The following is a 15,216-nucleotide window of genomic DNA, read 5'->3' as shown; positions in this document are numbered from 1 at the left end:
TCATGTCACTCACTCTCTGCCTCCACTGTAATGAGTAGTTGAACTTAAGCTGACATCCTGCTGCAGCTGCCATTGTGATGCCAGTGGGGAATGCCCCTTGTACCAAAATCAGGACACAAGATTGGTTGAATGAGGCACTAGGGAGGCAGAGAGGAAAGTGTGTGTGTGTTGCCATTCTGCTTTCAGCGTGGTGTAGTGGTTAAGAGTGGTGGCTCTAATCTGGAGAACCAGGTTTGATTCTTCACTCCTCCACATGAGCAGCAGACTCTTATCGGGTGAAACAGATTTGTTTTCCCACTCCTATACATGAAGTCTTCTGGGTGATCTCTCAGAACTCTCTCTGCCCGACCTACCGTGTTTCCCTGAAAATAAGACAGGATCTTATACTAATTTTTGCACCAAAAGATGCATTAGGTCTTATTTTTAGGGGAGGGCTTATTTTAGGGGAAATATGGTACCTTCACAATTCATTAAGGCGGGCTCTCGGCAGCCCTGTTGCTTCCCCATCAAGCTGCATCCTCATTGGCAGGGAGCACCCTGCTGGATCACACCATCCTGATTTGTAACTACCGTTGGGGCTTATTTTTGGAGTAGGGCTTATATTTTAAGCCTCTTCCAAAAAGCCTGAAAAATCATGATAGGGCTTATTTTCGGGGTAGGTCTTATTTTCAGGGGAACACGGTAGCTCACAAGGTGTCTGTTGTGGGGAGAGGAAGGGAAAGGAGTTTGTAAGCCACCTTGAGTCTCTTTTACAGGACAGAAAGGTGGGATATAAATCCAAGCTCTTCTACTTCATGTGTGCTGCACTACAATGTGTACCTCCTTAAAGGTACAAATCCACACGCTTCTATTCTGACCCGAATCAGTAACCTCACTTCTCGTTCCCTAGCAGGAGGCAGACAGCCGGCAGCAGAAGCAAAAGTCGTGGAGCACCTTCAAGGCCATGACGCTAAGCTCCCTGCCCTCCCGGCATCGCGAGAAGCTGGAGCTACATTCCGCTGCTGACTGGGAAAAGCACTGTATGAGCCTGGATCTGACCGAGGGGGACTTCCAGACAGAAGTGTGAGCCTTGTGGACTCTGGGATCTAGCCACCTATAAATATATATATATATTATAAATATAAATATATATATATTTTCACACCTTGGAAAAAGAAGGAGACCAAAACAACAAGACAGTTCCTTCCCCTTCTGGTGGTTTTATTGGGCTTTTTTGGACACCCCTTTAGTCGCTCCTCTGGGGCGGGGAGAGGCAGTGGAAGATGCCCCCCCCCCACAACTTTCACACAAATATGGCCACACACACCTCACACACACGTGCCCCCATCCCCAGAAGTGATAATAGGTGCTGGCTTTTTCCTTCTTCCACCTCCTGTTGTCCTGCTGTTCCCACAGTGACTCACCACCAAGACACAAAAGCGCTCACACAATCACACGCTCAAGGCTCTCTCCAATTCACCCACCCACAGGACTTGGCAGAGGGGGAGACCTTTTTCCTCTCGGGGTGGTGAGGTGGGAGGAGCCGCCCTGAACTCTTTTCTATCTGGGTATTTCTTCACGCCATGCACTGTGTGCACGGCCGGCAGTCTGGGACCGAAGTCGCCGCCCCACGTCTCCCCTTTGAGACATTTCCCTGGCATCGTTCTTCTTTCACCTCCAGCTCTTCCTGCCCGAACGGTGGGGGAGGAGACCCTGCACCTTCTTCGACCAGTTCCACACAGGCCGGATCTGAGTCTCCCGTCTCCCTGCAACACACACCCTTCCCCCGTCTTCCTCCCCACCCCCTCCCAGGCCGGGCGGGCGCTGTGTTTGTTGGAAATAAAAATTCACGCTGTGAACCTTTGTTGCTGGTCGGCTCTCAGTTTTACCGGTCTTTGGACACGGGTTTAATCCCACACCAGTGGCCTCTATGGTACACAACAAGATGGGGAATTTTAGACCAAGCCCCCGCTTTGGGTCAAAAGCAAAAATGGAGGCAAGCATGACTTAATTATTTGTAGAGGTTTTTAAACAGCTGGATGGAATTTTGGTAAAATTATGTTGGGCACAGCTGAAATATCTATAGGGATTTAGAGACAATCTAGGAGAATGGTGATACCTATTGACACATTTCTAAAGTGTGCAGCAGACTGTTATTTCTCTCAAGTGCATAAGGTCAGTTTTCTAAAATGATGTGTGGCCCTCATGCTGCCCTCATGCCTTACTGCTGTAGGAGCAGATCAGGCCAGTGTTGCCAGACAGTGAAACAAAGAACACTTTTTGACAAATGTGCTTATCAGTTTTGCAGAGACCTAAAGTTAATACATCCTCATGCTTGACAGTGCAACCAAAACACATTTGAAGAGATTACTTCAAACATAACCTTGATGGGAAAGCTTGAAGGAGAGCATCTGCCAGGGTATGGCCTAACATTAGACATTTCAAGTGTTGCAAATTGCACAGTTCTCTGAGTTTTTAGGGATACCTGTGAACCCTTGCTGAGAAATGTTGAGTCTCAATGCATTGTCAAAGGCTTTCATGGCCAGAATCGCTAGGGTGTTGTGGGTGTTCCAGGTTGTATGGCCGTGTTCCAGTAGTATTTTCTCCTGACGTTTCACCTGCATCTGTGGCTGGCATCTTCAGAGGATCTGATGGTAGTAAAGCAAGTGGAGTATAAATACATATGCTATCCATACATATGCTAAAATGAGTGGATTCCACTTAACACATGCAAATTACACCCTTTACACTTTTAACCAACGCAAATGGTTCTTTCTCCCACCCTGGACATTCCACAGGTATGTATACTCCACTTGCTTTACTACCATTCGATCCTTTGAAGATGCCAGCCACAGATGCAGGCGAAACGTCAGGAGAAAATGCTACTGGAACACAGCCATACAACCCGGAAAACCCACAACACCCTAATGTTGAGTCTCACCAAAATATTACTCTCGAAATTGTCTTCCGAAGTTTTGCCTGAAGAGAAATCTCTGAATTGACTTTTTAAAAATTTTAGATGAAAAATTTAGTGACAACCTTGAGTGGCATTTCTTAAACTGGGGTGCAGGAACCCATGGGTGGATCTGCAAAGGTATTGCAGGGGGTCTACAAATCCCTGGGGAGGACATGTGGATCATGTGAAAATCGACCCCTGCTGTCTAGAAAAAGGGGAGAGACTCTCAGGCAAAGAGTGGAATCAAATCAGCTTCCCCCTGTTTTGACAGGCAGGAACTTATCGTGTTTCCCCACCTTCCAGAACATTTCCAAATCAAATACGTCGATTGGCTGCTGCAATCCAACAGCTCAACAAAAAGAACTCTGAATTCTTTAGGCGGCAACAAGAAGGTCCAGTCCTAGTTCAGTTGTCAGAGTAACTTCAAGTGTAAAAGTGAATTGGGTCTCACTCTGTTTTCCAATGCCAAGGATTTCAGCAGAGAGAGAGAGATGCCTCTCTAAATCCACAGCAGTAACACCCAATGGTGACTTTGAAATGAATATTGGAAGGTCTGGTTTTGTGTCTTTTTCTATTTCTATGCCTAGCTCCTGAAGATTTCCCAGCTCTGTTCATACAGGCTGCAGCTAGAAATTACTAACCAATAAGGACATTTCCTGATGTCTCAGTTGCAAAGTCCCTTCTAATCAAGGATGAGATTGCTTCGAATTTGGGTCAGAGCCTTTTGAACTGTGGCCCTGTAGAATCAGCCGCCCTTGGAGACCTGACCTAATAATCTATGTACAGATATGCAAATGTTTTTCTTTAACTCAAGTGACCCAGAAGTAACGAAGACCATCTCATGAGCAGGGTACGCAATGTCTCTGCTTTGTCAAGCCCCTGCTGTACAACTGGTGATGCTCCAAGCCCAAACTCAGCTCAGCTGCCCAGCACTGAAGCCTGCCACAGCCCTTGTAGCACTTCCTGTTTTTGCATTCCCAGGCAGGCAGCAAACAGGCAGTTTGTGACCCTGCTGGGCTCCCTTCTACAACCACAGCCATGCACACCTGAGCCCCATTTAAAGTGGTCATCTATCAGCAGGATTAGGGGTGCTCAACTTGTTACTCAAATGCCTGTTCAGCAGTGGCTTGACAGCTTCCCCACTCCGCATTTTGTGATCTCCAGGTGAGTGGATTACTGGGGGACTTTGGTCCACTATGCATGGAACAACTCTTCACTGTGCAGTGGGGTTGTAGTAGGGCAGTGATGGTGAACCTTTTTGAGACCGAGAGCCCAAATTGCAACCCAAAACACACTTATTTATTGCAAAGTGCCAACACGGCAATTTAGCCTGAATACTGAGGTTTTAGTCCTGTGTGCACCTGCCGCTCTGCCCTGCGCTGCTCCAGTGCCTCCACCCCACCCCTCTACCACCGCCCCACCTGCTCAAGCAGGGGCCAGCCTGCTCTAGTCTCCAGCAAGTCCTGCACGCACTACTCTGTGCTTCTCTAGCATCTCCGCCTCCTCTGCCCCCCCCCCTTGGGCATCAGCCACCCGGAGCACAGGCACCAGGCCTGCCAGCTGAGTCCTCCCTGCTCGCCGCGGGGCCCAGCAGCCCAGGCCAGCCTAGATGTGTGTGTGGGGGAGGTGATTTTCCACCCCCCACATGATGAACTCTGTGTGCGTGTGCCCACAGAGAGGGCTCTGAGTGCCACCTCTGCCACTCGTGCCATAGGTTCGCCATCACTGTAGTAGGGTCTCCTAGCAATTCTCTGCTTACATGCAAGGAGGCATTGACTCCTTGCTGCAGAGCTTGTTTGCTGAACTTGTCTGGTGAGCTCTCCCAGGCCTGTTTTACCTAGTTCTCTTAACTTTGTCCATCAACTCACTCTTTTAAGTCACAGATCTCATCGCACCCTGTAAGTTTCAAGATTGCTGGCTTTGTAAAAGCCTTTAAATTACAGTTATATCAATATTGCTGTTATTGCAGTTATAGTGTTACTGCATCCCCTTTCCAGAAATAATCCCCCCCCCCCAAATAAAAGAGACAAAGCAATTCCCTGGGCCACATGCTTCTGAAGAAGCCGACTAGAGCTGATATTCTCTCCACCTCCTCTCAGCACACACACTCACACTTCCTGCCACTGCTGCTGCAGGAGGAGAGAGGGGCTTGTTGTTTCAATATTCTTGATTTAGATCATTATTACACCATCCCTGGAAAAGGGGTGGGCCTGAGTGCACAGGAACACTGGGTGTATGGCAGGACCAAGCACTCTGTTGTTATTATATTGATTTGAGAATTTACAGTGTGTTTCAGCTAAGCTTGTAAGGTTGTTTTCTTTTACTTCCACTTGCTGGCTACCAAAAGATGCTGGCAGGATGGGTAGGAAGGAGCCAGCAAAATGGAAGGGGAGTGAGGGGGGAGGCATGAATGGCAGGGGGAAGCTAGGTAAATTGGCCATGGGCGGAGGGCAGATGTTCAGGGCAAAGCTGTGCTCACTGGCCAGTCTGCCCCACTCTGATGGCAAATAAAACATAAGCAGCACTAAAAGTGGTGTCACTTCTGTGCAGAGAATGGAAAGTGAAAGTGGGGCTGAAAAAAATACGTCCATACAAGAAATCTTGCTACAATGAACATTCACCTCTGCAGCACGGCAGACTCCTTGTGCATAATCAGCCTTTTATCACATTTTTATCCCTCCTTTCCTCCAAGGAGCTGAGATATGTGTACATAGTTCTCTCTGTCTCCTCTTATCCTCTCAACTACTTTGTGAAGTAGGTTTAAGAGTGTGCATTGGCTGGCATATGGTGAAGTGAGCTGGATGGCCAAGTAAGCAATTGAACCCAGGATTTCCCAGATTTAGTCTGATACTTCTCCCTACTACTCCACCCTAGCTCTCTTGAGATCCGACGAGTCGCTGTATACTGCCAGTCTGCACAGGCAGAATAGCCACAGGTATACGCTACGTGGCATATATGCCACACCTTGCGAGCCAAGTCTTGCACAAAAGCTGCACTGCTAAGTTTGTCTAAACATTTGCTGCAGTGTTGTATGTGTGTTTGTGTGTCCTTCCGGAGGCAGAAGGGAACAAGGGAGCTCTGACAATAAACACAACTGGGGGTGGGGAACCTGAGTCACTGATTTGTTCAAACAGATGGAAAGCAGCCCAGTCGATAAGGCTCAGCAGCAGGCTGAATGCGGCCTTCGACTAGCAGCTGTTTCAACGCACTGAGGAAGGAAGAAATAAACAGGGACAACTACCGAGTCTACTTTCCACCAAGACTGGGTGTGGGCGAGGCATTTCGGGCTGCTGATGGAATCGAAAACATTTCAAGCTCCTAAGGAGGAATTGGGAGATCCTTAAAGGGGGGAGCACAACAGAATTGCTTCAGTTGACCCTGGTGATGAACCTGCACTGTTGAGAGAGGGGCGGGGGAGCCCCAGAATCACTGGCTTGGCATATTTTCCAAGTGTGTTAATTGAAAGACAGGAAGGAGGGTGCCCATTCTCCAGGTCTGTTGCTTTCCCAGAATTATGCCTGATCTTCAGCTACAGAAGTCAGCTCTTGGAGGAAATGGCTGCTTTGAAGAAGAAGAAGAGTCGGAAATCCCCCCTTTCTCTCAAAGGGGCTTACAAACTCCTCCCCCCTCATAACAAACACACTGTGAGGTAGGTGGGGCTGAGAGAGCTCCAAAGAACTGTGACTAGCCCAAGGTCACCCAGCTGACATGTGTTGGAGTACACAGGCTAATCTAGTTCCCCAGATAAACCTCCACAGCTCAAGCAGCAGAGCGGGGAATCAAACCCGGTTCCTCCAGATCAGAATACACCTGCTCTTAACCAGTATGCCACTGCTGTTCCATGGCAATAGACTCCATGGCTATAGACTCTGCTGAGTTCTTTTTCCAGATTCCACACCCTGAGATCTCCAGAAATTTCTCAGCCTGGTGTGGGTAACTTTACAAACCACAGCAATGTTTGGTGAGCTCTGAAGACTCAGTAAAAAAAGCCATTCAGTTTTATATGGGCAGTTGCTCTTCTTTCTCCGGAATGTCTTCCAAATAATTGTTTAAGAAAGCCACAGGGCATATCTTCACTAGAAACTTGCATCAGTTTTGTGAAGAATCTGGGGCGTTGTGGCATGCAGAAGGTGCAATGAAAGTTCAGAGTTTCTTAGACCTTTCTTACCCTCCTCCTATTACAGTCATGGCTAACCTTTTTGAGGCCAAGTGCCCAAATTGCAACCCAAACCCCACTTATTTATCACAAAGTGCCAACCCAGCAATTTAACCTGAATGCTCAGGTTTTAGTTTAGAAAAAAACGGTTGGCGCCCTCTTCCTCTGCCCCACCTGCTCAAGCAGGGGCCAGCCTGCTCTAGCCTCCAGCAAGTCCCACGCGCACCGCTCTGTGCCTCTAGCATCTCTGCCCCCCTTGCGCCCCCCCCCTCGGGCAGCAGCCACCTGGATCATAGGCACCAGGCCCGCCAACCAAGTCCTCCTTCCTCACCACAGTGCGTGCATGTCATGCTCAGTAGCCCAGGCCGGCCTAGATGTGTGTGTGTGTGGGGGGTGATTTTCCACCCCCCACATGCCGAACTCTGTGTGCGTGCCCACAGAGAGGGCCCCGAATGCCACCTCTGGCACCTGTGCCATAGATTCACCATCACTGTCCTATTAGTTCTCTGAAGAAAGGTAATGCCTTTTGCCCCGCTGCTAGTCTGTGGTATAACCCAGTGATTCCCAGTATGATGTGGAAAGGTGCCATGCCATGGTGCCTGCTGATGTTCTGCCTGCTTTCTTCTCTCCCCAAAAAGTCAAGTCTGATCTCAGGGCAGGTTACAACACAAGACTCATAAAAATCATAAAATCCAATACAGCCTGAGAACAATTACAACATAAAGAATAACACCTGTTTAAAAATTCATGATATTGTCAAAGCAATAGGAAGGAGGAAACCATTTCTTAAGACACAAGCCAGAGAAGAAAGGTGTGTCTTTACCAATTTCCTGAATGCATAGAAAATGCTAGGTGTGCCTCATGGGGGAAGACGGGGCCACAGTCTGTGGGACACCTATGAAAAGCTCTATCTTGAACTTTCACCTTTTTAAACACTTGACACGGACAGAATATTGGAGAAGGCACTCCTCTAGATATTTGGGGCCCAAGCCATTTTATGTCAAAGTAACACCTTGAATTGGGCTCAGTAGCAAATTGGTAGCCAGAGCATTACAGTTATATCTGTAATTTAATTTAGAGTCCCCAAGATTTACGTGTACTCCTCTCAAACTGTTGCTGCCTTTCCTAGCCCCTGCTTCTGCGGCTGAGAAATTTTGCTGGGTTTCTAGCAACCAAATGTAATTATTTTGGCTTTGATATCCTATTATTACTGCTGGGTTTCTAGCAACCAAATGTATTATTTTGGCTCTGATATCCTATCTCCAATCTGGTTTCTGCTGAATTTTAAATAATTTCAGTGGGAGGGTCCACTAGGGGAAATACAGCAACACCTACCCCCAGCCGCCTCTTGCCTCTTTATTGTTTTCCTCACCCAGCTGGCTGCCAACTAAGCCATTCTCTGTTCTTTGTTTAACTGAGCAAATCCCTACTTGCAGGGGGCTGCCCTCATATCCTTTCAAACCACCCCCTTCCACCTCAGGTGGGAGCAGTCTCAGGACTCCCTCTGAGTCTCTGATGTTATTTTATCAATCAACAATGAGATAACATTGATCACACCCTGTGCATCCTCTTTCTCTGGTAAAAAAAAAGGAAAAAATACTAAAAATCGCTATGATGGAGCATTCACATAGCTACCAAATGAGTGAGTTGCCTGTCTCTTTAACAACTTCATTAACAACTTCATTTCCATGTCAGGCCTGTGTCCAACAGAACGAATTCAGGAGGCGTGGGGGGTGGGGGTGGGGGGTGCAATCCATGTTTTCCCAGTTCTTCCTCTTCTAGCAAAGAGGGCAGCCATTTCTATTCCTCAGGAGAAAAGCTGGAAGAAGAGTATTCGTGCAGGTGTGTATCCCAATGGAATTTTGCTCCAAGAGCAACGTGAAAAGAGAAGACTTTCTCTTAATGTGTGTGTGGGGGGGGGGGGGGGGGGTATTGTCTTTCACCCACCCCCACCGCGCTGTAAGAAGTGGAAGGAGAACAGGAAGTGTGATGGAAGGTAAATTCCTCAGAGCTGCTGAAGAGAAAACATATTTTAACAAGAAAAATCTGGAGCTTCCAATTCCCCCCACCAATATACACTTCCTTCTCCCAAGAAAACCAAACCCCTTGCAGGCTAGATGCACAAACCTGCTTGAGAGTGATTCCAGTTGACTATACAAGGATTTGCTTCTGAGAAGGCATGCAGACAATTGCAACATACTTAGCAAAACAAAAGTGCTCTGCAAATGCTGTCAGTCATTTTGTGACCACAACTGCTGCAAAATTTGCTAGACCTGAAAGTCTCTTTTCTAAAACCAGCAACTTAACGCTCTGGTTTGGACTGCTTGTAGTGTCGTTAATGGCTGGGTGGAGAGGGAACACCTTCAGCTTCACTAATGCAATTTAAAGACCTCTCTGCTATATGTGGTTGCCAACCTCCAGGTGGTGGCTGCAGAACTCCAAGGATTGTGATTGACCTTCGAGTGACAGTGATCAGTTCACCTGGAGAAGATGGCTGCTTTGGACTCTATGGCATATCCCATCGATGTTCTTCCCCTCCTGAAAGCCTACACTCCACAGGCTCCACACCCAAAATCTCCAAGTACTTCCCACCCCAGAGCTGGCTTTGGGTTACTTTAAACTTAAAGCATAGAAAAGAAGTGATTAAGCTACAGTTTTTGATGAATTCTGGCTTAGATTGACAGCTGCATTGCTCATAACCTTTTTCTCATAATTTCTCTTAATTTTCTGACTAGCGTGTGGTATTAGGTACTGTTGCCAACTCCAGGTTGGGAAAGTCCTGGAGATCAGAAGGCCTTGAGAAAGGTGGGTTTTAGGAGGAGAGGGGCCTCAGTGAGACATGATGCCACATGGGGTAGAAAATGTTGACAGAGAGAAATTTTTCTCTCTTTCTCACAATACTAGAACCAGGGGGCATTCATTGAAAATGCTGGGGGGGAGAATTAGGACTAATAAAAGGAAACACTTCTTCACGCAACGTGTGATTGGTGTTTGGAATATGCTGCCACAGGAGGTGGTGATGGCCACTAACCTGGATAGCTTTAAAAGGGGCTTGCACAGATTTATGGAGGAGAAGTCGATTTATGGCTACCAATCTTGATCCTCTTTGATCTGAGATTGCAAATGCCTTAACAGACCAGGTGATCGGGAGCAACAGCCGCAGCAGGCCATTGCTTTCACATCCTGCATGTGAGCTCCCAAAGGCATCTGGTGGGCCACTGCGAGTAGCAGAGAGCTGGACTAGATGGACTCTGGTCTGATCCAGCTGGCTTGTTCTTATGTTCTTATGTTCTTATGAGTCTGTCCTCCAAAGCAGCCATTTTCTCCAGAACAGATCTCTTTTACCTAGAGACCAGTTGTAATTCACTCACCACCTGGATAGTGGCAACTTTAGGGGCATGTGACAGGGTTTCTGTCATGCATGGAAAATTCCTACTGAAAACAAAGGAGCAATTGCAGAGGATGCACCAAATTGGTATGTGCTTAAGGGGGGGGTGTCAATTTTTTTTTTCGTATCAATGCAAGGGAGGAGGATGGGGGAAGAGAATTTACTGCCTGTTACCGTCCCAACAGCCACCTGCTAAAAAGCTTTCCAGTCTGCTCCAGATGTCTGCCAGCTGTTGGGGAGAAATCTTGTACATAGACTACTGTCTGTCATAAGTGCATCTTTATTTTGCTGTGGGTTATTTTAACACATAGGCTGGGTGTTTTCTGTATCTCCGAATCAAGGTTGCCATTGCAAACCCACAGGGGCTAAGGTGCACTTCTGGTAGGTGGCCTCATTGATAATGGGAGGCCAAACATGACTGTCTTGAGTTCCCCTGAAGTATGATAGAGTGCTACCGTACGTGTGAACAGACAATTGTAGATTGAGCTCCAGAACTTCCATTTTGTCTCACAGCAGGTGAGACATGATGGTTTTTGGTGGCTTCATTCCACATGGTTATCTGTGAGGGTAGACTGCTGTTGTGGCTTAGCACTTAAGCACATTGGGGGTGACCTGGGTTCAAAACCTTGCTTGGCCTTGTAGGTCAATGAATCCCTTTGGGAGCATGCAATGAAATTTATGAGCAGTATGTTCAGGACAGCTTAAAAGGAGATACTTATTTACTCAATGAATAAATGGTGGAATTCAGTTTCAGTGGATGTAGTGGATGTAGTGATGGCCTCGAGTAGAGATGACATTCAGGAGGAATTAGACAGGTTTATCCGAGGCGGTGTTGACTAAAGGGAACCTGCCATATCTGGAAGTGGTGAACCTATAAATGCTTATTCGAGGAGGTAACATGAGAGGAAGGCCTCAGCCTCTATTCCCTGTTAGTTGGCCTTTCTGGAGCACTAGTTGGCTGCTGTGCGAAACATATTAATAGACTAAATGGTGCACCGGTTGGACCCAACAGGGTTGTTTGTATATTCTCAGTCCCTTTCTCTAGTGCCCAGTGTTCCTTTCAGGCCTGTTTGGAAGTTAAAATGGGCATATGTGCCACTCTGAACTCCTTGGAGGGTGAGGAAGATGAAAATCTGAAAATAACTGTGCCGTGCTTGAGTGTGAAAATTAACCCTCATCAGCCAACTTCCACACAACATGTGAACTTCTAAGCAACCTTTTCCTTTCCCAGATCTGTCTGAGAGCTTTTCCCTTCACTGGCTACCTTCCTCTCTTCAGTGCTGAATGGCTGATCCAACATGGCAGAAAGGTAACCTGGCTGTTCTTCCAACCCACTTGGCAGAGAGTGAGGTGCCCACCTCTGCAGAGTTAGAGGAATGCGCTTTACTGTTCCTCATAGCAAATGGAAATGGAGGGTCATTCCCTCAGGGAAGAGCTGGCCGCTTTTTCAGGAGGGGGAGACGAGGGTGTTCAGCTTCCCATCTATCTCTCAGCTGTAATGGATGGGTTGGCTCCGGGGCTGGAGGGGGGCTGGGTGGCTTTTAGCCTAAAAAAAATACACCCGCATGTAAGTGTGTTCTGTGCCTTGAGTTACAATTTAATTGTTTAATATTTCAAACAGTTCAGGAATAGAAAGGAACAAATCACCCTACATGGAAGGCCGCAGCACTGGCTTTTCATTTCCTTTGAATTGAGCGATTGCTCTTGAATGTGAATTTTGAAGCAACAGTAGAGGTTTTGTTTCCACACGCTCTGGTGCTGAGTATGGTTTTGTAGTGTTTAACGGAAGAAGGTTGAAATCGTTGGGGTTGCTTCTGCCTGAAAACAACAGGCATGTGTTCTGCCACAGGGTCAGTTCAAGCCATCTTCCTACCCCCAAGAAAGTGATGTGCATCCCCTCCTAGGCATCTCCTCCATTTGCTGTGGTGCAGGGTGAGGAGGGGGTGACAGTCTTCCCTGAGTTGCTGATTGGCTTACCATTTGACCTCTGCTGGTAGGGAATTGTGGAAAGCGGGGAGGTATCCCTGGCTACTATACTCTGTTCCACAGAAAGATGATAGTTTGGTCAGTTGAGGTGCAGTGGTTGAGAAAACTGTATGCTACCATATTAGAATATAGTTCTGAACTAATGTGAGAATTAGCATTCATTTTTACATGCTGCCTTTGTCAAAACCATTATTTTGTGCATTACTGAACATGGTCCTTTGATACAAGAACATTTATAATTCACTGAACGACTTTTAAGTGGATAGGGGAGCAAGGCTAGGTAGGTGCTACCGTGTTTCCCCGAAAATAAGACAGTGTCTTATATTAATTTTTGCTCCCAAATATGTGCTATGTCTTATTTTCAGGGGATGTCTTATTTTTCTGTGTTCTGTTCGTCGGGCATGCTTCCAAACAAAAACTTTGCTACGTCTTACTTTCAGGGGGTGCCTTATATTTCGCACTTCAGCAAAACCTCTACTATGTCTTATTTTCAGGGGATGTCTTATATTTGGGGAAACAGGGTAAAACACAGGCGGAGCATTCTACAAAAAAGATTTGGAATGCTTTGTTCTGTGGTGGAGGAATATACATCCTTACTATGATCTTTCTGTGGAAAATCCACCCCTTTGCCATAGAATCCCCCCCTCTGCCATTCTGGGTGCCCTTGGGCTAGTCACGCAATCTCAGCATAACTTACCTGCCAGGATAGCTGTGGGGATAAAATGGCGGAGAGGAGAATAATGCAAGCTGTTTTGCAATGGGGAGATAGGTAAGGTATAAAAAGTAAAGGTAGTCTCCTCTGCAAGCACTAGGTCTTTACTGACCCATAGGGTGATAGCACATCACAACGTTTACTAGGCAGACTATGTTTGTGGGGTGATTTGCCATTGCCTTCCTCAGTCATCTACACTTTGCCCCTGGATAGCTGGGCACTCATTTTCCCAACTTTGGATCAAACTTGAATCATTTATTTTATTTTTATTATTTTATTATTAAACATATTATACTGCACACCCCCGACGGGCTCTGGGCGGTGTACAAATTGAACACCATAAAATCCTAAAAAATTACAAGTAAACAATTTTAAAACAACCATCAATTCACTGTGCTTTTCCCCACCCCCACCCCCACAAATTACCTAGGCAACCAGACCCCAAAACTCTTACTGTAGCAGTGCTCCTACAAGGGATATTTGCTTTAAATCACAAGGACAAAATTGTACCACAAAGCTACAGCTTAATGCTGACAAAATAAAGTCTCCAGCTGGAGTGCAATAACAACAGACTTTTTACTTATATGTTTCATTACAATCTTAAATGGAAATGTATACAAGTTTACAAGTATGTCACAAACCAGCCATCTATACAAGCTAGTGGAAATATAGGCACAATGTCGACCTCGTAATGAAACTTCAAGGCTCATTCTGTAAAAATGATAACAAAAATGCAAATAAATAGAAAAGTCCACAAAGAAACCCCTAACCCAAAATATAAAATTTTTATACTTACAAATTGAATGTTACTAAGAAACACAACTTGTAACAATGAAATAGGATAATCTGCAAAAAACAAACAGTAAATACAAATACAATCAATTTATAACCAAGACCCACAATGTGAACAAAATAATAGTAATAAATTAAAAAATATGAAAGAATAACATAATAGGTATAAAAATAAGAATAAAAGGATACCAAATGTGACTGTGCTCTGCTAGCTTGACTCCCGCTTCTCGCAAAGACTTTAAAGGAGCTAGAATACAAAGATAATTATACAATCCACATTATGATGGTATCTTTAAATCACAGGCATACTTCCTATGGATGTGGAGGTTTGTTACTTCATCCCCACAAAGACATGAACATACATTCAGATTAACTTGGGGAATTAGTTTGCGTGTTTGTTCCAGGCACAGCAAACCGGGATCTTTTACATGAAGAGGTGACTGTGAATAGCAAGTGTTTAGTAGGAAAACGATGAGAGAAATCTAATTTAAAAAGAATATAGAGTTTATTGAGAAGAAGAAGAGGAGTTTGGATTTATACCCCACCTTTCTCTCCTCTACAAGCTCCTTTCCCTTCCTCTCCCCACAACAGACACCTTGTGAGGTAGGTGGGGCTGAGAGAGTTCCAAAGAACTGTGACTAGCCCAAGGTCACCCAGCAGGAATGTAGGAGTGCGGAAACACATCTGGTTTACCAGATAAGCCTCTGCCATTCAGGTGGAGGAGTGAAGGAATCAAACCTGGTTCTCGAGATTAGAATCCACCTTCTCTTAACCACTACACCACACTGGCTCTGTCGGGCAGAAGAGATTTGGTACAATAGCAGAAGCGTAGAAAGGGGGGAAAGCGCCCAGTGCACTGGTGCATCCTCCCCCCCCACACCGCCCTGGAACGCCCCCACCCCAGAACACCCTCACCACACCCCCATAGGGGTGCACGCCCGGTGCGTCGTGCGCACCCCCACTCACTTGGAGCTATGCCTCTGTACAATAGTAAGGGGTGGGGCAACAGCAAATAATATCAGTGCTAAACCATGGTGCATTCCTTATGCCAATTAACATAGTAATAACAACCCACATTCAGCAGAGCTACTCCAGTTTGGAACAAGAGTTAATCTTCGAGCTAATGGTGTACATGGCCCCTTCCGCACACGCAAAATAATGCGTTTTCAAACCACTTTCACAACTGTTTGCAAGTGAATTTTGCTATTCCGCACAGCTTCAAAGAGCACTGAAAGCAGCTTGGAAGT

General features: G+C 46.2%; 1 protein-coding gene across 1 annotated transcript in view; it reads left to right on the top strand.

The window, feature by feature from the left end:
* ADGRB2 (adhesion G protein-coupled receptor B2) overlaps positions 1-1,843 on the top strand; it is a 183,511-nt gene extending 181,668 nt beyond the window's left edge. The window contains exon 30 of the mRNA XM_048501614.1: positions 890-1,843. Within this exon, the coding sequence (XP_048357571.1) occupies positions 890-1,066 (177 nt within the window). The 3' untranslated portion in view covers positions 1,067-1,843. The remainder of the gene's footprint in view (positions 1-889) is intronic.
* Positions 1,844-15,216: the final 13,373 nt, after the last annotated feature.

This window comes from Sphaerodactylus townsendi, linkage group LG06 (assembly GCF_021028975.2).
Source record: "Sphaerodactylus townsendi isolate TG3544 linkage group LG06, MPM_Stown_v2.3, whole genome shotgun sequence".
In the NCBI taxonomy this organism is placed as follows: Eukaryota; Metazoa; Chordata; class Lepidosauria; order Squamata; family Sphaerodactylidae; genus Sphaerodactylus; species Sphaerodactylus townsendi.
The sequence above is the reverse complement of the archived record's forward strand: the minus strand, read 5'-3'. Positions and strand labels throughout refer to the sequence as shown.